The 23,364-nt window shown below is 43.8% G+C and overlaps 1 protein-coding gene across 2 annotated transcripts in view; it reads right to left on the bottom strand.

The window, feature by feature from the left end:
* Nucleotides 1-21,416, bottom strand: part of KIAA1549 (KIAA1549 ortholog) — a 177,063-nt gene extending 155,647 nt beyond the window's left edge. For both annotated transcript variants that reach the window (XM_060245648.1, XM_060245649.1), the window contains exon 1: nucleotides 21,136-21,416. In XM_060245648.1, coding sequence (XP_060101631.1) covers nucleotides 21,136-21,313 — 178 coding nt within the window. In that variant the 5' untranslated portion in view covers nucleotides 21,314-21,416. The remainder of the gene's footprint in view (nucleotides 1-21,135) is intronic.
* Nucleotides 21,417-23,364: the final 1,948 nt, after the last annotated feature.

Genomic DNA, 23,364 nt, shown 5'->3' with positions numbered 1-23,364 from the left:
AACTCAGAAATGATGCATTTGGGACAGAAACAAAAGCATCACACAAAAGCAAAATACTTTAAAATCCTAGAAGTACATTTATGGGGGAGGAGGGGAACCATCAAAACTTTAGAGATCTCTTAGAAATAGCACAGGACATATTTTGAGCAGGAACAAAACGCAGGAACGCAGTTCCAGCTGGCTTCGTGACAGGGGTGTGGCCTAATATGCTAATGAGTTTCTGCTGGGCTTTTTCTACCAAAAAGGCCCTGGCTGGAAGTATTGTCTTAGGCATGCTGTGATGAAAGACATTTACAATGCAATCCTAAACAGACTTATACCTTTTAAAGTCCACTGAAGTCAGAGAATGGAACTCTGCTTTGGATGAGACTGCCAGTCTTTCTTTAAGAATGATGCAATTAAATTGTAATATTTCCTATTGCACCACCAACCCAAAACTTCAGAAGAGGTTTGCCATCCACTACCACAACAAGTGGTTAACTAGTACCTTTAAAAAAAAAATTAAGCTTTCTTGTTAAGCAAAACAGCTACATTTGAACTTTAAGCACTCAGAAGCTATGGAACTGTCCCACGTTAACATTACATGATCAAATGCATTTTATTCTGTTGATGAATGGCAAAGAGATTATCCCTTAAGCCAAACTCTAGGAAGAAATATCCGTACATACAAGAAGCTATCTGTGATCTCAAGCCTGTTGGCAGTCCACAGCCTTACTTTTAAGAACGCAACAGCTTAATATTAAATAGAAAAATGAGCAACACTGATCAGTGTGACAGGTTGCTATGACAGGTGCCCTGAAGGCACTGGCATCCTAGATACAAGACAGGTTACAAATGAATCTTAAAGCGGGGGTTCAGTGTCACTAGGGAACTTTTAAAACAAAGAGCACTTGATAAGCAGAGCTGCTGGGAACCAGTTAATTCCAGGAGCCAACAATGTTCTGACACAGGATTCAAAGGGCGAAAGATGCTACTGGGAGCAAACCTGTATCTTCTGAGGGAAAAGAAACCTTCCACTGGTCAAACTGTGGCTTGGGAGCCACATGTGGCTCTTGAAGCCCCACTGCCCCATCGGCTGGCTTGGAGAAAGCATGTCTCTTTAAATCACTTCTCCAAGCCAAGCCAGCTGGTGCTTTGGAGAATGCATTTAAAGTTGCTTTCTTTCCACCTCTTCCTTCCCTCCCTTCCCCATCTATCTATCTACCTTCCTTCCTTCCAACATCTGACGTTCATGTCTTACAGTTCTCAAACATCTGACATTTATTGTATGTGGCTCTTATGTTAAGCAAGTTTGGCCTCCTTTGCACTGGAATAACCAAACAGACAACTCACAGGATGAGTCCTGGCTCCCCGGCCTATTCAATACTTTACTTGCCCATAGAAACAAAACTCTGCTACCTCTTAGAGAGACGAACAGCAGACCAGGAACTCCCTTCCTCCTCCCCTTTCCAGTCCAATTCCTCACTTCCCTGCCCCAGCTTTAACCATAGTTTGAATTCACTTGTGCAAGGGCACTGATTTTGACTACTGCTAATGAAGTGTGGGACCAGGGTTTGAAGTAGGGGTGCAAATTATGTTTAAGAAACACAGCAACATGAGTCAAAGTGTAGACCAGCATTTCCACACTTCTAAACCAGCAGAAGGAATATAAATGCGTTAAACCAAGCAGAAGGAGGATCTTAAGCAAGAGAGCAAGAACATGCTGTAGCAATTAAAGTTTGGACCACGATCTGGGAAACCCAGGTTTGAATTCCAACTATGCCAATGGAAGCTTGTTGGGTGACCTTGGGCTACTCACATGCTCTCAGCCTAACCTACATTGCAGGGCTGTGAGGATAAAAGGAGGAGAACAATGTAAGCTGCTCTGAGTCCCCACTGGGGAAAAAGGTGGGATATAAATAAAATTAATTAATTAATAATTGAGGAGTAGAAAGTATCTGAGTCCACTCTGTTTCTTAACAGTGGTTATGTTTGCCTGGGGTAATTACACACAGCTGAGTGATCATTCAATTGCTATACTACATGGACAATGTTACTCATGTCTTTACAAGCTGAAAGACCATGCAAGGGAGCAATCAGAGAACTCCTTGCCCATGCCTCCATCTGCACTGATAAACCCAAGAAAAGCAGCCCTGACTACTTACAGCAGTTGCTAGTGCTGTGAAAAATATCACCCAGTAAAGCTGCAGGATAAGGGTGAAAGATAGCATGATATTGTGGAAGAACACAGCAAACCTCCTGGTCTTTTTTTCCCTTTACCTACCGTGCATGGTTTCAAAGCAAATTGATATTACTCTTCACACATAATAGTTCGAAAAACTTATGAGTTTGGAAGCACTGGTGGAAGCTATTAAGAGATTCTATTCTTGCTGGTAGACTGACAGCAGTTCCTCTTTCCACATTCCGCCCCCCCCCCCAAAAAAATATGAGGGGTGCCCAGGCTCAACTCTACATGGAAATCATAGCCTCTGATGTCAGCCCTCCCCTTCAGCAAGTGGACAGCTAGTGGCTGCCATCAGGGGCTGAGCAGGAACAGGTTACCAGGTCTCACACTAAGCAGTATGTATGGGAAGGGAGAGAAGGAGAAACCAGCTTCTCGCTCCCTTCACAAAGAGCACAGCAGGTGGTTTGGGGTTTTTTGCATTTTCATGAATGCACTTATATTGCATCCTGAATACTGTGCTACTATAACACAACCCAAATATGTGCCTGCCCCCCTGTGTATATTTTTTGAGTTATGTTTTATTCATACATTATTAACTTATTGTTGTATTTTAACTGTTTTACCATGACTGTGGTCTGCCCTGAGCCCGTATGGGAAAGGGCGGAATATAAATCGACCAAATAAATAAATAATACATAAGATGATGATGATGGAAGGGCTGGTTTTTATAACCCTCTTTCCTCTATCCTAAGAGGCCTTGAAGCAGCTTGCAATCTCCTTCCTGTCCTCTCTCCACAACAGGCACCTTGTGAGGAAAGTGGGGCTGAAAGAGTTCTGAGTGGCCCAGGGTTCCCCCGCAGGCTTCATGCAGAGGAGTGGAGAATCAAACCCGGTTCTCCAGATGAGAGTTCATTGCTCTTTAACCACTACATCATGCTGGCTCATTTGCTGCAGCATTACTTGGGACCTGCAAAAATTAAGAAAGCACTTTGCATCCCTCCTACAGTCTTCTATGAAATGCCAAGATTTTTGTTCAGGTACGTACTACCAACACTTTAGAGGCAAGGCATTTCCACCCCATCTCAGGGTGGCAAAAGTATGCTGCAAGATACTAGCAATGTATAGGAACAATGGGGGGGGGCAGAGAACCACCTATGACTGCCCCCAGTACAACACCATGGTGCCAAAAAAATACTTTGCAAAGTGTTGATACTTCTTAGTGCTGTCACTGCAACTTTGAAAACTAATTTGAAGGTAAAGAAAATATTATCTGAACTATGTCTAATAAAAATTCCACTCTTTTGCCAAGTGGAAAAAGTGCCTGTCTCAGCAATAATAAACCTACTTAATGTTGGGTTGCAAAGCTAGACAACTCATTTAAGTGTTAAGATCAACAAAAGCTTATACATATCCACAGGGCCAGCTAACTTGGCTCATAATTCCCATGCAGTGGGGTGTCAAAATGATGAATGGGAACTTTCTTCAATAAATTCTTTTTACTAAGTAATTTCCATGAAGGGTGTCGGGATGTTTTCATGGGCCAAGGAAAAATGGGAGGCCAGCATGGCCCTATTTGAATTAATTTTGCATGAGCCAGGAAGAATTTTCCTTGCTACTCTGGCTACAAAGAGACTAGCAGGTAATTTTTAAAATAAAAAGTCAGTGTCTGTCATCCAAGATTTCTGTAATCCAATAACTTATTTAGCACACATTTCATATACTTTTTAAAAAATCTTTGAAGTCCTGAAAGGAAATAACCATGAAGTGTTCCACAGGCATTTCTATTCTAGAGTTGTACATAATTAAAAACAGTACCTACTTAACAGGTACTGTTACTTTCTCACTCATATGCCAATTCCTAGTAAGCAATAAATGTTCATAAAACACTAGAAAAGTATTTGGAGTACACAGACGACTGATAGTTCCAAGAATAAAGCATGGAAGCTGCCATTCTAACATATTTTCTAGTTGAAAATTTGAAGCTTAAAACAAAAAAATGAACTGAATAATATAAAAATGTGCTGTCTCTCTTTCTTGGATCTATATATTAATCAGGGTTGAGCAAGTTAAGTTCAAATCTGCAAAATTATTTTAACAATATAAGCCAAGGGAAACCCTAGAAGGATGGGTTTGGACTCACTTTTCACACTGCTATTCCTTCAACCAAAGCCAAACATACCTTATACGTGACAAACTGTTAGAATATTATTTGTTAGAAGACTTTCATATCACTTTAAATTAAACATAATTCAAGCATATAAAGGTAAAGGTAGTCCCCTGTGCAAGTACCAGTCATTTCCAACTCTGGGGTAATGTCACATCACGTTGTTTTCGTGGCAGACTTTTTACGGGGTGGTTGGCCATTGCCTTTCCCAGCCATCTATACTTTACCCCCAGCAAGCTTGGTACTCATTTTACCAACCTCAGAAGGATGGAAGGCTGAGTCAACCTTGAGCTGGCTACCTGGACCCAGCTTCCACCGAGACTGAACTCAGGTCATGAACAGAGCTTGGACTGCAGTACTGCAGCTTACCAATCTGCACCATGGGGCTCCTCCTAATTCAAGCATATACTCGCTCTAAAATACTGCAAGTGTTTTCTGGCCTGGTCAGTTGTCTCAAAGCATCTGTCCATGGCCTACAAATGGATTACTGATACTAAAGAGTGGACCTTCATCCACTACCAAAACCCAGATCAACTTAGTAATTTTTCTGCAAAGATACCAACAGTATCCTGTGTTTCAGACACAAGCACCATGTCACCAGTAAGAACTATAGTTGGAAAATAGCTCAAGGCACAACGCCTTCACATGCCAACAGAATTTCTAGTACAGGAGAACACTTGGGAGATGGTTGTGCAAAGAGATGAACAGAAGGGGTGACAGCCTGTATAGACAAATTAAACTATCCTCTAGTGAACGGCAACTTCTTTTGTCAGCTCATGCCTTTTAAAATTAACGGAGGTTGTGGAGACAAAGGCAAGAGTACTGTTCTCTGAAAGGTGTAAATAGCAGATTTTTTGGAAACATTTTAAAGTTGCTCCTTGGATAAATCATAACCCACAGATTTCAAGCCTCAATTCCACTTCAACACAGAAAGCCAACAAGGCTAAATCATTCTAATGTGTCAAGTAATAAACCCCAACCACATTACACTGAAACATTTATTTAGGCTAGGTCTCTGATGACTTCAAAGACAGAGTCTCAAATTAATTGTGAACTGACTTTTAGCAATAATGATTTTGTATAATTATTTTCTGGAAAAATCTCTCAGACTCATTGTGATCTGGAGCAAACTAAACATTAACTCGAGCAGTAGAGGTGTCTCAAGTAAATGTATGGTCCATTTTTTGGGTCTTGGTCTTCTCAACCAATTTTGACAAGATTCGGGATGTTGTTAAGGCCAACACCTGGACCTTAGACCCCTATCCTTCATTGCCAGTGAATGAATGGGTTGAAAATGGGGAGTTTGTTGGTAAATGTCAATTCTTCCCTGATGGATGGAGGTTCTCCAAAGCCATAATGAAGATATTTACCAACAAAAAAGCCATATTTACATGAAGGGCTTCTATAGACAGGTTTCAAATCTGCCTTTCATAGGTGTGGTAGTCAATCTACTCCAGGGCTGACTACTTCCTTTAATCCTTTTAACTCTAGCTCAGGAGTGTCCAAATTTGCTTAACATGAGCCACATAGAATAAATGTCAGATGTTTGAGAGCCATAAGGCATGAACAAATATTACACACACATCTATATTAAAAATCTTAATACTTTCTTTGCACAGAAAGATAAAATACATATCTATGCACTTTACAACATGATCACATGAGCTAGAAGGAGATTTTTAAAAAAAACAAAAGCCGAGAATAACAGTTCCCATAAGACCAGCATAAGGAAAGGTTAGGGAACTATTTTTTGGCATCAGTGGGAGAAGGAAACGCTAATGTACCATATAAATCACTGACTACTGTTTTGAATCATTATGCATCTCTCTTTGCCTTGACACCAAGATTAGTAAATACAGTTCCTACAAGAGCTATGAAACTAAGGGGGAACCCTGCATAGCCCTCTTTAATTCTGTTCTTCCTTCCAGTGGCTCCTTAGCTCTTGCACTCTCTTTCCCACTCTAGGTCACCTCTGTGGGGGAGAAGAGTTTGCAAGCCTGTCTATTTTCCCCTCTTTCCCCACATGGCAGAAATAGTCACCTACCTATGAGTCAGTGCTCAGAGGCTGACAGAAGTTCCAATGCTAAGCACAGTTACTTGAGAGTAAGCCTGCATTAAGTTCCTCCTCAACCTCAGGAAGCCACCTAGTACATATGAAAGAGCTACATGTGACTCCTGAGCCACAGTAGGCCTGAATACAACACAGAGATGGCTTTCACTGTTCTGGTATATGATCTCAGATTGGAAACTAATGGGTATATTTATTTTCTGCTTTTCTCCTAGAGCTACCTGAAGTGGCTTACTATATAACACAAACCATATAAATAAGCCAATAAACAAGCTAACAAACTGGACCAGATGTATTCATCGAACTCATTGCTTGTTTGAGGACACAAGGGGCAAATCATGGGATAAAAATCCTTTGGTTCTTTCCTCTCAGCACGTATCTCTGGCCAAGCCCAAGGTTTATAAGGAAACAGAGCAGGAAAGGAAAAACCAATCCTCAGCAAAGATGCTATGCAGTTGGTAAAATGTACTCTTCTTCCCCTTCTTTCCCTCCCTCCCTTTCAATAAAGTCAGATACATCAACAACTTTTGACAAGAGTAGATCATGAAAATTCTGCTGAGGTACAGAGTTGATGTAAGAGAAAAAGCTCTTCAGCAGTTTTGCTCCTTTCTATCAGACCAAGTTCAGAAAATTGTCACTGCAGTTGCTGTTAGGAACTTTGGAGCTTTCATGTGGAGTTCTTACATGGAAACACATATATGTTATAACCAGTGTTTCCTCTAAGCTGAGTTAGCGTGAGCTAGCTCACAGATTTTTACCCTCCAGCTCACACATTTTTGTCTTAGCTCAGGAAGGATGATCCCAGAGCACACTGTTTTATGCAGTAGCTCACACAACTTTAATGCCAGTAGCTCACAAAGTAGAATTTTTGCTCACAAGATTCTGCAGCTTAGAGGGAACATTGGTTATAACATATGATGTTTAATATTCATGTAAGATCATTACATATCATCTAAAGCTCTGAGTCAGGTTGTCAACATGTTCATCTTTTTAAATAAGTCCCCAAACGTGGGCATCTGTTCCAGGGAAGCACCCAGAAGCATACAAGAGGTTATGGGAGAAACAATGAAGGAGTGATGCTGATTAAGAAGACTGATGCCTTCCAGGGAACTGTATTCCCTTTAGAATTCCCTCTTATCATTTCATTCAGAATATATTTTACTTTGCTATTTAATGTGACTTTGGCTAAATGAACATTAATCTGTTCATTTAGCCAAAGTCTATCCCAGGGTCACTGGACTCAGGTTTCTTGACTGTCCCAGGTTTCCTGACTTCATCAGGTGGTTATTTTAGTTCCAAAAAGGTTTGTTTTAGATCCCTCAGATGAGAATCTCTGTCAGAAGGACTGGAGCAAATGCGGCTATAACCTGGCTGTATACAATGGTTCCTTTGGTAAGTTTAGGATGGTAGCTGGAGGCATGCAGGTATGTTTGTTAGTCAGCAGGTTTCCAGTATAAGGCACTTTTCCAGTAGCTTAAGGGGGAAGTTGTGGTAAACCCTGAGGGTTCAGGAAAAGCTCTACTATGAGAATTAGGAGCCCACGAGCATCACCAGGACTTGATGTCCATATCCAAGCCCAGGGCTTTTTTTGTAGCAGGAACTCCTTTGAATATTAAACCACACACCCCTGATGTAGCCAACCCTCCAGGAATTTACAGTAGGCCTTGTACCAAGAGCACTGTAAGCTCTTGGAGGATTGGCTACTATGCAAAGGAGTTTCTGCTACATGCCCATGCCCCAAGCCAGAACACTAGATAGGCTGCCATAAAGAAATGGATCCATCACACATGTGGCAACTTCTCTTTCCCCTTCAACAGAAGGGGGCAGCTTGGAATCTGTATCACTTCACAGCTGGAAGGACTGCGACACTCACTGCATCATCTTTATGCTGGGTTGCTAAGATTTCCCTCAGGTTCTGAATTTGGCAACTGTTTGTTTGTTGTATAACAGGGGGCAGTAGCACAGCCCCAAGAAGCAGAGAAAATTAAAATATTGTAATAAAACAACCTTATACGATAAACCGTATAAGTCATGACAACATGACATTTCAAGAGTTTGTTTTGCAGGGCAAAGCAAACGATGCCTGCCTCTGTGAATTCATATCAACAGAGTCAGAAATTCAGAATGCTGAACTCCAGAATATGGTGTATATCTTGTGTCCTTTCACTGGCTGCTGTGGCACACAGCAGCCACTAAATTAAGAAGAAATGTCACTCTGGGGACACACTCTATACATAATGTAACCAATACAAACAGTCTTCTTGACAGCTGAGGGGACTGTGTGTGCATATGATACCAGAATCCTATTTGTATACAGTTTATTTTAGATGCAGCCCCCTGCAAGAGACGACTTAACATACATTCTTGATGGATAGCTTGCTTTTATTCAGAAATATTTCACAGCTGGCCATGAGTCCCATGCAGCATTTTATAAGTGAAGCAAAAGCATTCCCCACATAGTCAGCTTTGTTTGTGGATGAAGTCCTCCAATTTAGAAGAGCTGATGATTTCAAAGCAGCATTCCCCCTCTATTGCACTAGTTAAAGCACAAGACATTGCCCCAGATTTGTAAGCATCTACACATTCAAAATTATATCATTTTTAAAAATTAAGCAAACTGGAGGAGAATAAGTACCCATGTCTCCAGATTAGAGAATTTTGTTTTAAAAGCTTGAATAATCATATGATGGACATGCAGACAAAGGAATACATACAGATGGGTTTGTGTGTGTGTGTTTTTTTCCCCATGGTCTGCTTGTTTTATGCTGTTTTTACACCCTGGCATTATACTCATTGGCTTGTTTGGTTTTTATTGTTTTAGTTGTAAACCAGTTCAGGCAGGTTCTGCAGAGGCAGCATAAAAGTTCTCTAAATAAGTAAATGGCCTCTGCATCAGAATGTAAGAGAAACCATGCTGTATCAGATCAACAGAATAAATATTCTAGCATCCTGTTTCAAGCAGAGACCAACCAGATGCTCTTCAGAGGGGCCACCACCATGATGCAGAAACCAAATCCTCTCTCCATTATTGTCATCCAGCATTGGTATTCAGAGGCTTCCTGTCTCTGAACATGGAGGTTTCATTTTTACATTACACATGAGTCTTTTAAACCAACTAAACTAATGACATCAAAGAAGCTGTTTTATTGCAAAAGAATTTCAGGAACAGTCTGGGAAGGGAAACAGCTGAATTACAAGCCATTACAACACTTGGAAAAAACTTCTCCTCCCCCAGGACTTAACAAGGATATTGGTTTCTTATCTCACATACACTAAATTTGTTTAGTCCTTACATATATATTCTCACCAAGAAGGGCTATACATCCTCTGTATGTTACTGTATTTCTTCTTTAGAACAGTCTAATAATATAGTGATTGTGATGTGATGCAATAAAAATGGAATGTATTTTTCTGACAAAAACCTGTGCCTCACCCTAAAGGGGAAAAATGCTGGTAGTTACTTCCATGCTTGAGAGGAGACAGATGGAGCATAACAAAGGAGTCTCAGTTAAACTCTTAACTTTACACTTCGACTGATTCCTCACAAGCAGTTGCTCCACTCCTGGGGTTCTACTTGAGCCGGCTCAAGTGATCGATTCCCCACCAAGTTGCTGCATGGGTGCCTTTTGCTCCATGGCTACCTCCCATCCCCCTTGCGGTGACTGGAGCTCCAAAAAAACCCAGATCCCGTCACCGCAAGGGAAATGGGAGGTAGCTCCAGATCAAAAGGCACCTGCATAGCAATCGGTGGGGAATCAATTGCTTGAGCCGGCTCAAGCAGAAGCCCATGGGCAGAGCAACTGATGGTGAGGAATTAGTCTCAGTTTGTTATTCCTGTTTTGCTATGGCATATCTTAAAACATCTTCATCATGTTGCATGCTAATTTGCTGGTCAGCCTCTGTTTATATGTCTGAACTGTTACCTTTCATTTCAATGTATCTGAGGAAGTGTGCAAGCTTGTACCTTGAATAAAACTTTGAGTCTTAAAGGTGCCACTGGACTCAAACTTTGTTCTTCAAGCATTTTCTTTGTCTATCCTGAAACTACTGCCCATAAGCTTTACTAAGTGTCTGTAGCCTGATACAGATGACACTATCATGCACTGACTCACCACATGAAGAGGGAGACAAGGCATGAGCATGCTGGCCTTCCTCCACATAACTGCCTGGTTTGCAGACTGAGACCATATGGAGGAAGTGATCATGTGTACACTGTCTCCCCATGCTTTTAGATCACTGTTGAACACAAGGAGGGGCTGTGCATGTGGGTTTTTCTTCCATGCAGTTGCACTCTGCAGATGATGCACATGCAGGTTTTTCTTTCATGCAGTTGCCCTCTGCAAATGATCATGCAACAGGGCAGAGGCAGAACCGGTGGACCCATGCCCACTCTGTCTCCTTGTGCAGCGAGTTGACACACAGGGAGATAATTTATAGTGGGCTTTAAGCCTACTATTATGGAAGAAGTAGGAAAAGTTCTTTCTGCCCACTTCTGAACCTGTGAGGATGAGTCCTCCATTTGAAGAACAGGAACCGGACATCTATTAGTTCCCTTAGAGCTAATTCAATTTTTGTACCTATAAAAACAAGGGAGTCACATACACAGGGCAACATGATGTGGCAGCATGGTGACCCACAGATTTCACTGGCAACCAGACCCATGTAGAAAACTAGTTTTCAAATCCATAACTTGGTATTCCACAAATTACATCTGCATATATGCGGATGCAGAGGAAACTGACACATCTGCTGTGCCAAAGGAGATTGACCATTGATTTTTTGCATTTGTACCGCTGAGAGCACTGGTTCCAGGTTGTTATTTATTGGTAAGGTACGGCTTTTGCCGTGATTAGGAGAACCGTTTGTGCCCAGTGAATGAAAATGACTACTGCCCTTGTGTTTAGTATATGGAGCACTGGTTTCAGAGAAGTGATTAATTTGTCAGACGAAGGATCTAACGAACATGCCCCATTTTTACCTAGGAAGCGTGTCACTTTAATTCTGAACTTTATTCCAATTCTGAATAAAATTGTCTGCACCTGTTGGGTACTTCTGTACCGAAGAAAAAGGAATTTTTCATCCATTGTGGACTCCATATCTTAAACAGAGACTAAATTTGCAATATTGTTTAATTGGTACTTGATACATTGTTGTGATTAATATGAATATTGTAACTTAACTAACTTAGAAGCAGTTTTTGTCACAAAAACATAAAATATGAAAGTGCATTGAATTGCTGCATTTAGTATTCTTTACACGGTTATCTCCAGGCTTCAACCTATTCCGTGTTTTTCTGTTATTTACCCACATTCGTATACCCAGCATAACTGTTGCATTAAGCAGGGAGGGACGGTGGCTCAGTGGTAGAGCATCTGCTTGGTAAAGAGAAGGTCCCAGGTTCAATTCCTGGCATCTCCAAAAAAGGGTCCAGGCAAAGAGGTGTGAAAAACCTCAGCTTGAGACCCTGGAGAGCCGCTGCCAGTCTGAGTAGATGATACTGACTTTGATGGACCAAGGGTCTGATTCAGTATAAGGCAGCTTCATATGTTCATAGCTTCATGCCGCTCCCTGCCACTATTCCTACTCAGCTCCACAAAATAGAAGAAATTGCTATTCTTCTATGGCAGTTTTACAGTGCAAAATGCACTACAAGTCTGCTGGTGATTCAGCAATTGATAAGCAACTCTCTTCCTTAGCAGCAACAAACAAGGAAACAGATACACATCCACTCAACGCAAAGCACCTGCTGTAAGCAGCAATAGAGGATCTAGTAAAGCATTAGGGATGGGGGTTCCCTAAGCTTACAGACCATCAGGAAATATTTTGTATAAAGCAGAAGCAATTTTTACAGCAATTCATGCCAAATGGAAAAAAGTGGTTTGCAGACTTCACATCCAAATAGAGCCAGGAAACAAGATTCTCCAGGAGCCCAATATCCCAGGCACCAAATTACACTTGCTAGCTGCTATGACCCATAAAAATGAAAACTTGCAATGACAACGTAAAATTACCCTCCTTATACAACCAGAACAAGAGCGACAGACTCATGCATTCATGAGACAGATTTTCAATGTGAAGCATCCTGCCGTCAGAAAAGAGACTGCAAGTTTTTAGCTTCCCTCTGGATTATCGACCCACCAGCAAGATGGTTGGCTGTTATTTGAAAGCCCAGACTAAAATACAAGCCTTCCATGAGCCACCTTATCAGCCTACGACCAACTGTCACATATAAATCTTGGTTTTGAAGACTGTGGCAGGGATGCTTTTTGTGTGTGTGTGCATGAACGTCAAGGTGAAAATTATGTGCATGCTTCTTTTACACACTGTGGAGAAGGCAAGATGACACTAAGAAAGAATGGAAAGGGTTGCAGCTGCTGAGCACTCTTCTTTCTTTCTGCTAATGAAAGTGACCCCTAACACATGTTCTACAAAGGTCTCAGAGTCGAGACCTTTCAGCCGTCAACAAAACTGCCAGTTCCCACAGAGAACCCCATAGCCTGAAACACACATAATGGCCACTGCACTTTACAAAGATGATATACGAACCATTTCAGACGTTCAGAATTCCCCCCCTTGCATCTTTTGCCAAACAAATTTCTGCCCAGAGCTCAAATCCTCACTGTACCAATTATTTAATATTCACACCGTTTATACCCACCCTTTTTCCCTAACAGGGATACAAAGCAGCTTACATTTATCTCCTCTATTTCATCCTCAAGACAACTCTTAAAGCCAGTTTGGTGTACTAGTTAAGTGCACAGACTCTTACCTAGGAAAACTGGATTTGATTCCCCACTCCTCCACATGCAGTTGTTGGAGTGACCTTTGGGTCAGTCATAACTCTCTCAGATCTGTTCTGCTCAAAAGCAGTTCTAGGAGAGCTCTCACAGCCCCATCTACCTCACAGGCAGTGTTCCTTCTAAGCTGAGTTTGTGTGAGCTAACTCACAGTTTTTTAGCCTCCAGCTCACACATATTTGTCTTAGCTCAGGAAAAATGGTCCCAGAGCAAACTACTTTATGCAGTAGCTCAGGGGTGGCCAATGGTAGCTCTCCAGGTGTTTTTTTGCCTACAACTCCCATCAGCCCCAGCCATTGGCCATGCTAGCTGGGGCTGATGGGAGTTGTAGGCAAAAAAACATCTGGAGAGCTACTGTTGGCCACCTCTGCAATAGCTCACAGCTTTAATGCCAGAAGCTCATGAAGCAGAATTCTTGCTCGCAAGACTCTACAGCTTAGAGGGAGTATTGCTCACAGGGTGTCTGTTGTGGGGAGGGGAAGGGAAAGGAGATTGTAAACTGCTTTGAGACTCCTTCAGGTAGTGATAGCTGGAGTATAAATCCAATCTCTTCTTCTTCTGTAAGGTAGGTTCAGTTGATTGTGTGTGACTGGCCCAAGGTCACCCAGTAAGCCTCCATGGCAGAATGGAGATTCAAAATTATAACACCGATATATGGTGTGAAGGTAAATCATGCACAAGTATTTTATGCCTAGAGACTTCAGTTTTTCAACCTGCTTATCCTAATGCCATCTAACCAGGCTGTTTCCCCACAGCACTCCCATTTGAATGGATGAGATGTTTAAACACATCCAGCTAAATCAAAGTATGATTACTATTTGTTCATAGGAAATACCACTATTTTCACTCAGTAGACTACTTTGAATACATTTTTGCAATAATTTTTCAGCTCATTATTCATCAGAAAATAACATTTACTTGAAAAGGAGTAGGCGCAACACGGGAATGTTAACTAGATGCATCTGACCTCAGGTTGGAAAATGGATTTGCTTTAAAAACAAGTGACATTCAGTACTCCCTTAATTCAAGATGATCTCGCACAAACAGCTCTCATAACTGAGCTTCCAAGTGACAGGTGGGTGTACACTTTTGTAGCATACACTGTTTTCACAGGGGGAGATCTGCAACAGCACTTCACAACACAGGCCAACCCTTCTTTTTAAAATGGCTTTAAAGGCAGAACTAATTATATGGATGGAGACATGCAAAGAAAATTACCCAGAACTTTAAACTATCATGCATCAACAGGGGTAAAAAAAGAACTCAAAGAATCCTTTACACACACACACACACAAACACACTGCTCTCTGAAGAATCTGTCTTTGAAGTTATCAATATGAACAACACGCCCTCCCGCCACAAAAAAAAATCAGCTCATGAACAGGTTCCCTTTTTGCATTCAGAAGAGAGCTTCCACTTCCCAGTGGTGTAGGTTTTCGGGGGTGGGGGGAGTCCAATTCCAATTTAATTTTTTTTAATGCTAGCAAAATGTCAGCCAAATCAGGCAAATATACCATGGGGAAGCACTGGGGGTTTTTTTGTTCATGCTTCATATCTTACATTAAGCCTATCTAACATGATTTGCATCACAACAGCCCAATAACTATAGACATGCGAGGCAGAAAATTTTCCATGGAAAAATACAGCATCAGAAAAATTTGTTTGGGAAAATTTCCCACCCCAGAGCACTGCTTCCTACTAGAAAATTTCATATGAAAAGTGAAACTCAGTCCAAAGATATTCTTTCACTTGTTGGGCTATCAGATGCATGATAAGTGCTACACAACTTATTGCATTGCATGAGTTCTGGAACAAGAATGCACAGGACAATACCAGCAGCCACTTTTCTTCTGCTTACAGTTCTCTAGATCCAGCTTAAGTGTTTCATATGAATAAACTCTTAATTACACCACAACAGGGAGAATTTAGCACCATGTGAAGCAAGGTTTCCAGATGACAGTTTTTTAACTATTATCCAACATCCGGTTCCCCCAAATTAACAGCTTTGGTTCGGGTGTGATCATACAAGACAATAAAACAATAAAAACCAAACAAGCCACTAAGTATAATGCCAGGGTGTAAAAACAGCATAAAACAAGCAGACCATGGGAAAAAACCACATAAACCCATCTTGATCATACAAGAAGGGAATCCCATAATACTGTTGATGTTTTAAAGTGCATTTTGTTTGTTGTTCTCTGTTTTGAAAACTTTTGTAAACTAAAAAAAGCCCACAAGATCCTGGTAGTTTACTTATTGGGGGAGAAAAAACACAATCTTAGGCTAGTCAACATTTATTTAGATATTTATATGCTGCTTTTGTCTCCAATAAGAGCCCTGTGGTGCAGAGTGGTAACGCTGCAGTACTGCAGTCAGAGCCCTTTGCTCACAACCTGAGTTCGATCCCAGCGGAAGCTGGTTCAGGTAGCCAGCTCCAGGTTGACTCAGCCTTCCATCCTTCCGATGAGTACCCAGCTTGCTGGGGGGAAAGTGTAGATGACTGGGGATGGCAATGGCAAACCACCCTGTAAAAAGTCTGCTGCGAAAACGTTGTGAAAGTAGCATCACCCCAGAGTCGAAAATGACTTGTGCTTGCACAAGGGACTACCTTTACCTTTTTTCTCTCCAATGCAGACCAAAAGTGGCTTGTAGCAGTGTTCTCCTTTATTTCATTTCATCCTCACAACAACACTCTTGAGAGGTAGATTAGACTGAGAGAATGTGACTGGCCCAAAGCCGTCCAGCAAGCATCCATGGGAGACTGAGGATTCGATCCCACGACTCCCAGACTCTAGTCCAAAATTCAAACCACTACACCATGCTGGATACTTGTAATTTTTGGTTAGAAAAAAATTTTTTAAACAGTTTTAAGGAAAGTTGATTATACAAATTGTCCCTTAGAAAATAATCCATTTGTGAAATTCTTTCTCAGTGTAACAGAAGCATGAATACTAAAGTCTATGCATTCAGTCTACCTCTTAAAACTATACCAGAAAATGTCTGCAAATATAGTCCAACACTGAGATTCCAGACTAAATTCTGAAAATAAGGAAACATGAAAAGTGACATGTATAGAGCTACTTCTACCCACATGCCTAGAGGTGGAGGGATTTAGCCAATCCTATTTTCCACAAAGCACCTGCTCTGGACCTCCATTGAAGGAAGGGAAGAAAGGGCATAATGTGCATCCGCTTATGCTCTGGGCCAGGAATTATATCTGTGCGGAAGTCACTTTTGAACTAATAAAGAACTAGAAAGGACAGAAAACAGGTGTTCTTGGAAGAAGTTTAAGGAACAATCGGGAGGAAAGGGCTGAGCTCAAGAGACTGAAGATGCTGGAAAGTATCTGGAAAATAAGGATGGCACAATAGCCAAAGATGCAAACAGCTTGTATCAGTTTTGTATGGCAACATCTGAAGGGCTTTGAAAAGACAACCTTTCTCATCTTTTCTCTCACCCTGCTTTTCTTCCATCACCTTAAAACGTGCCCAACTGCTTTCAGGTTCCATACCTCCTAAAGCTTGCTCAGTCTTCATAGATCATTTTTGGTAGGGGGAAGGACACTTACATAATCCCATGCAGAAACTCCTTCCTTGTCTTTGGGTGACCCTGTTTTGCTGCCCTGCTGAAAGGCAACTAATCATGAAGTTCACTGCCAGACATTTTTAGGAAGACGTTACTATTGATTTCTATATCTGCCTAGACTGACATTTGAGAAAGCCGACTCAAGGACGACTTTCTGTTGTGTGCATGTTTTTGGAACAATGTATCAGGCAACAGCCTACAAAAGATAAGCCCCCAAAAGCTGTCCCCTTGCTTATGGGAACAGTGATGTGGATGGCGCCAACATTACAATTTCATATTTACGCCTTACAGGTGCTGGTACAGGACTGGGGCAATAGTTGCTGCTGGGAAAAGATGTCACATGGAACCTGGGTGGAATTCTAGCAGGAGCTCCTTTGCATATTATGCACACACACCCTGATGTAGCCAATCCTCCAAGAGCTTACAAGGCTCTTTTTTTGTAAGCTCTTGGAGGACTGGCTACATCAGGGTTGTGTGGCCTAATATGCAAAGGAGCTCCTGCTAGAATTCCACCTCTGCATGGAACACACAACAGCCCAAGGCCAGAAAATGGGGCAAGGATAGCTAACCAAAGGTATCAATCCAGCAGTTTTTAAGAACAAAATCAGAGATGAACAAGTAGGAGATCTTCAAGAACTTGCAGGGAGAGATCTCATTTTCCTCTTCTCCATGATTTCTTCTTTTTCCCGAAAGCCTCTTATTTTTTTCCTGTGCCCTTGTCTCCTTCCCAAGCACCAGCCAATCTACCTTTATCTGCCCCCTTCCATTTTCTGTCCTTCCCTCTCCCTGTCACTCAGTACCCAGAAAAACAATGACCCAGTTGAGTGGTGCCAGATGTTGAGCAGCCACAGATTCATGGTGGGGAACCCCTTCATTTCCCCCTTGCATCCCCATCCCCACACTAGCTCCTCTTTCTCTCCTCCTGGCAACCCCCATAACTTTCCCTGCCTCCTCTCCTTCCCACCCACTAACCCACTTTTTATCTACCACTCACCTTCAGCTATATTATTTATTTTATTCTGGGCTTTTTTTGTAGCAGGAACCCCTTTGCATATTAGGTCATGCCCCCTGATGTAGCCATTCATCCAAGAGCTTACAGGGCTCTTCGTAGAGGGCCTACTGTAAGCTCCAGGAGGACTGGCTACATCAGGGGATGTGGCCTAATATGCAAATAAGTTCCTGCTACAAAAAAGCCCTGATTTTATTCATACCTACTTTTCACCACAATGGGGACCCAAAAGCATGTATATTATTCTGCTCTCCTCCATTTTTTCTCAAAACAACTCTGTGTGGTAAGCCAGGCTAAGGATGCGTAACTGGCCCAAGGTCATTCAGTGAACATTCATGAAAGCATGGGGATGCAATGCTAGGTCTCCTAGAATGTAGTCTGAAACTCTAACCACTGCACAACACTAACTTCCATGGGGTTTCTGCTGTTGAACAGCGGCAAGAAACTGGGCCTGACTGAGTCATGCAAGCTTCTTGGTGGTTGCTGCTGCTGGGCCTTATGAGTCCCCCTCATTAAAGGTTAAAACTGCCCTGGAAAAAGTCCTTGTCCTTCCTCCTGTCTTTTCCTGAGAGAAATCAAGTCTTGAAGGTTGACAATGCTGTTGTGGTTGTCTAGCAACAGCCACTGATAGCACTTGTTTTTTAAAGCTACAGCCACTGCTTTTATCATTTGGGAAGAGTTAATATAATCTTACCTATCTATCTTAAGTTTTGGTTTTACTGCAAACGGAGGACATTTTTCAAGTTAGTAGAAAGATCTGTCTTCTGTTCATGGCTCCAATCTCTGGATTTAAGCAACTTCAGATCTGGCAATGTTAAGAATTAGATATATTGATCTCAGCATTTAACACCACTGTGATCTTCAGATCAAAAATAAGCAAGACACATATTTTAAAATGTCATTAAATACTGTTATGTTGGGGAGACCTATGTATGATTTTGAAATATTTATCCTGACTTTTCATCAGGTCAACTGTTTGAGAGATGTTAGCTTACAAAACCTATGTCACAATTAAGGTACATGACTCCTGTCACACTTCTGGCTGTTGTCAAATATGAAATCTAGCTGTGTTCTCCAATATGACCCAAGAGGAGCTCCTTGCACTGAAAATAAGAACTTTCTGGTGGATCCTGACCCAAGAGAGATCTGGTTGTCCTCAATCAGGAACAGGGCCTTCTCACCTTTGGCTCCAAGATGACATCCATGCTCTGCGGGATCCATGCCCTGCGGGATTCTTTCTGCAGGGCATGCAAGGCAGAGATATTCTGCCAGGCACTCAGTTTAGGTAGCAACAATACACTGAGTAGTCTGGCACTCTCATACCCCCCTTGCCCATAAACCTCCACCAGGAGGTACTGAAGAAATTATGCTCATCATCTGTAATTTAATACAATGAATGTTTTATTAACTTGTTTTTCATTTATTATATTGTATTCTACCATGTTGTCAGCAGCCCTGAGCCCTGCTTGCAGGGAAAAGCAGCTTATACGGTACATCAAATATAATAAGTAAATAAAATAGAATAACCCAATGGCACGCCAGCATTAAAGCTTCTAAATAAAAACTATAACTTTGATATATCCATACATGGTTGCAGCACATATGCTGAATCTCTCAAATTTCACCTTGAGTCTGATTCATTTCACTGACCAGCAAGGTTAATGCAAGAGTCCACATGTTCAATCATTCTTTTACTACTTTCAATGAATAATACAGGGCTACACACAGACACACACAAAAGTGACTATTTGTACAAGAAAAAATAAGTGAAAGCTTTTTGTCAGCAGCTATCAGGGTAGTTCTATTTTCAAAAATGAGGTTTTAGCTATTCCACTGGATGGCTGGGAGAAACTAGATTTACGATGAATTCATTTCTCATCATTATTAAACTCAAGACTTTGAAAGAAACACACATCAACAGGTACAACTGCTCTTTCAGAAATCAACAAACTTCAGGATGGCATGCTCCTGTTTATAAAACATACATTCAGAGAGAAGAGAAAGTGTTAGTAGAATATACTAAACTGCCTTATACCAAGACAAATTTTTGATCCATTTAACTCGGAATTGATTGCTTCAATGGCAGCACAGCAGCACTACTGGCAGAAAAAGGCTTTCCCCAACATCTGCCACTTGAAATCTTTTAGTTAGGAGATGATAGCAATCAAAACTGGGATCTTCTGTAGTCATCGGATGTTCTCTACCCACTGAACCACAGTCTTGCCTCTTGGTTTTTTTTTCTACAGGCAGAAGCTTACATCAGGAATCCGTCTGCAACAGTTTAGCAACTGTATTACAACTTTATTGGCAATAAATGAATAAACAAAGAACAAGAGAAAATATTTCTGCTGTTTTAAAGTACTGAGAAAACACAACTGTGCAAAGTATTAGAGCTATTGTCTGACGGCAAAGCCCAGACCTATTATGTGGTGTTTATTTTTTTGGAAGAGGGCAGTGTTTAGTCTTGCAGAATTGTATACTGGATTCATTTCCTAATTTCAACACTTTGTGGTTCCAACACAGAGTGCCAAATAAATATATCTGGAATCTTAGAAATGTTACTACAAGCTGACACAAAAACCTTTCCAAGTGTCAAACCAATTTTTTTTTGGGGGGGGGGGGAGGAACCCACTGTTGCCCATTCTTCAGAAACATGAAAACCACACATGGACTCTGATGATGTCATATAAGATACCAATACCAAGGCAGATTTCCAAGGGTAAAGTGGAAACCCACTCCTAATGGCTTAATTTCATTTCTAGATGATCAGTTTCCCACCTTTTCCACTGGGGGGGTAGAGTGTTCAGCCCAGAATGAGTTTTTAATGAAGAATAGCTCTCCTTTTTCTCCAAAGTGCACTGACTTCCTCTTCCCATTCTCAATTTTACCAGCACAAGCCCAACAGAGAATTTGCCTTTCCAGAGCACCACGGAAACAACAGGCACTCTTTGCCTGAGCCATAAACCACCAAGATGGGCCCAAGAATTAACGGTTTCCAGGGATTCCACAACCAGTTCTTTATTGTTTTGCTATGTATAGGCTATGCTCAAAAACCATGATGAGGCAAAAAGGGGAGAGTCACCTTTTGAGGTGGTGGTGGGGGGAGGGTGGCGGCACACAAGGCAAACACAGTTTCACATTGCGATATAAAGGCAGAGATTGATCCTTAAAGAGTCTTGGGAATGCAAAGCAGCAGGGGGAAATGGCCAGAGAGCTCCCAGGAAAGCCCCGGCATGTATATATTGGCCTTCGCAGTCCCAACAAAAGAAGCCGGGAAGCAACAGCGGCGGGGGCCAGGCAGCAACTGGCGATCTCTCTCCCTCGCTCCCTTCCACGGGCTCTTCTTACCTGCTCCTGGGGAAGCCAGAGAGGCCGGCAAGGAGAGCAGCAGCGGCAGCAGCACCGGGAGCCCCGTCCAAAGCACCAGGCGGCGGGCAATGCACCAAGGTGGACCCGGGCAGCAGAGCACCAGCGTGACCAAGGCAACCATGAAGCATGTCATCCCATCCATGGCAAAGCCCAGCATCAAGTCATCCTCTCGGCCAGCGCCGGCATCCCCCGGGCGAAAAGGCTGGGCAGGCTTCCCGCGTCCTCCTCGGAGCGTTCAACCCCAGCCGGCAGGCGGGCAGCAACCAAAGGCATGGGGAGGGGGGAGCGAGAGAGGAGGTTCGGCGAGCCCTTCCCCGGCTGCGGCGGAGAGGAGTGGCGAGGCGAGGCGAGGGAGCGGAGGAGGTAGCCAGGAGAGCCCAGGCGGGGTGGGGGTGGGGGGGGGGAGAAGTGGAAGGGGCTCCTGCCGAGGGACCCTCGCCTGGGGCAAGCGTGGGCGGCTGGAGCGCGGGAGGGAGGTGCGTGGCGGAGAAGCGAGCGGGGCGCCCCGGCAGGGAGGGAGGGAGGGGGAAGGCGAAGAAGTCGCCCCTCCCTCAGCACAGCCGCGCCAGGAGAGCGGGCAGAAAAGGGCGGCGGAGGAGGGGCGACTAGCGGCTCCGCGCCGGGCGGGCCACCCTGCCTTGAGCCCCAGGGCAGGCGGCGAAGGTAGCGGTGGGCCGGCCAGGACGCCTTGGCCCAGCCCGGCTCTTCTTCACGTGGGGAAGCGGCGCCGCTGCTGGCTGCTCCTGCTGCTGCTTCTGGGGCGCCTCCCTCTCCTCCACCGCCAGCCCACCCCTCGGCTACCCGGCGACGCTTCGGACCTAGGAGGGGGGGGGAGGAGGAGAAGGAAGCCGAGCCGGCAGCCCCCAGCACCTGCGCGCGCGCGCGCGAGTGTGTGTAAAAGGCAGAGAGCGCGCGGAGGCGAGGGCGCGCCTGGAGAGATGGATGGTGGCGCACGGTGTGGCCGAGAGAGGGAGAGCGAGAGAGAGCGCCCCCGAAATCCCCAGCTTGGGTCACGCAGTCTGGAGCGCGCGCAAAGGCGAGGGGAGGGGAGGGCGAAGGAGAGCCCCTTTTCCATTAACAAAACAAAACAAAACAGAGGGAGGCAGGCGGGGCCAGGCGGGAGGGTGGCGTCACCGAGCACGAGCTCCGCCTCGCCGCCCTCCCGCTGCAGATCTTGCGCTGCACCAGCCCAGCGGGCTGCGGGGGCGTTTGGACGAGGCGTGCCAAGCAAGGAGAGAAAGTGTGGGTGGGTAATAGTCTATTTTTTTTTCCTCCTTCCCCTCCGCCGCCGCCCTGCGGAATGATAGATGCTGCTGCGCGTGAGTGCCTCCCTCTCGGTTTGCACATTTCCCCGCCCCCTCCCACAGGAACAAAAGGCAGAGGCGCTAGCCGCCTCCGCTTGTCTTCAGGCGCTGTAATGTCCGGCGGCAACGATTCGCGTCATTCTCGCGCTGAAGTTCTTTCGCCGACGAGGCGGCTCGTTTCTCATTCCCTTCGCCCGCTTTCGGGCCCAACATCTGACAGTAATGGCTAGGCGACAAATGCCCTTTGGACTGTAACGGGGAAGGAAGGCACGTTCTCCACACGCCTACGAGCGCTCAAGTCACAGTAGTGCGACTTTAGGAGATTTAAAGTGGATGTGTTTACAGTCAGGTTTCTGGCAGATACCTTTTGTGCTGGGGAGAAGGGGGAGTTAAAACAATACCTTGTTGTTTCAGAGTCCTGCTGACTGAATGTTGGCTCAGAACTTCAGGGTGTGTTTTAGATGTTCTTCTTGGAAGGGACTCGTTTCAGGAATACGCCAGTCTGATGTAGTGGTTAAAGGTCTTGGACTAGTGTGGGATACCCCACTCCAGACCCCTAACTAGGGACTGTGGGGGGAGGGGGCCGTGGGGCACCATGGAGTGAGGGAGGCCTTTAAATCCTGCAAGTGGCTGATGAATTCTCCTGCCACCCCTCCCATGTGATTTAGAGCCCATGATTTGTGGACCCTTTAATTGGCATAGGAGGGGCAGTGGCTGCTCCTGAGTGCCCCTCCTGAACAATTTAAATTGTGCGGGAGGGAGGGGGCAGCCCTGGGATGGGGGGTGAGGGCCCCCAAAACTGCCAGGGGGCCAGGCCCCATGGACCCCTGGTTAGCTACAGGCCTGCCCCACTCATGCGGTGGAAGTTTCACTGGGTTGTGGGGATAAAATGGAGGCGAGAAGA

This window comes from Heteronotia binoei, chromosome 8 (assembly GCF_032191835.1).
Source record: "Heteronotia binoei isolate CCM8104 ecotype False Entrance Well chromosome 8, APGP_CSIRO_Hbin_v1, whole genome shotgun sequence".
Lineage (NCBI taxonomy): Eukaryota > Metazoa > Chordata > Lepidosauria > Squamata > Gekkonidae > Heteronotia > Heteronotia binoei.
The sequence above is the reverse complement of the archived record's forward strand: the minus strand, read 5'-3'. Positions and strand labels throughout refer to the sequence as shown.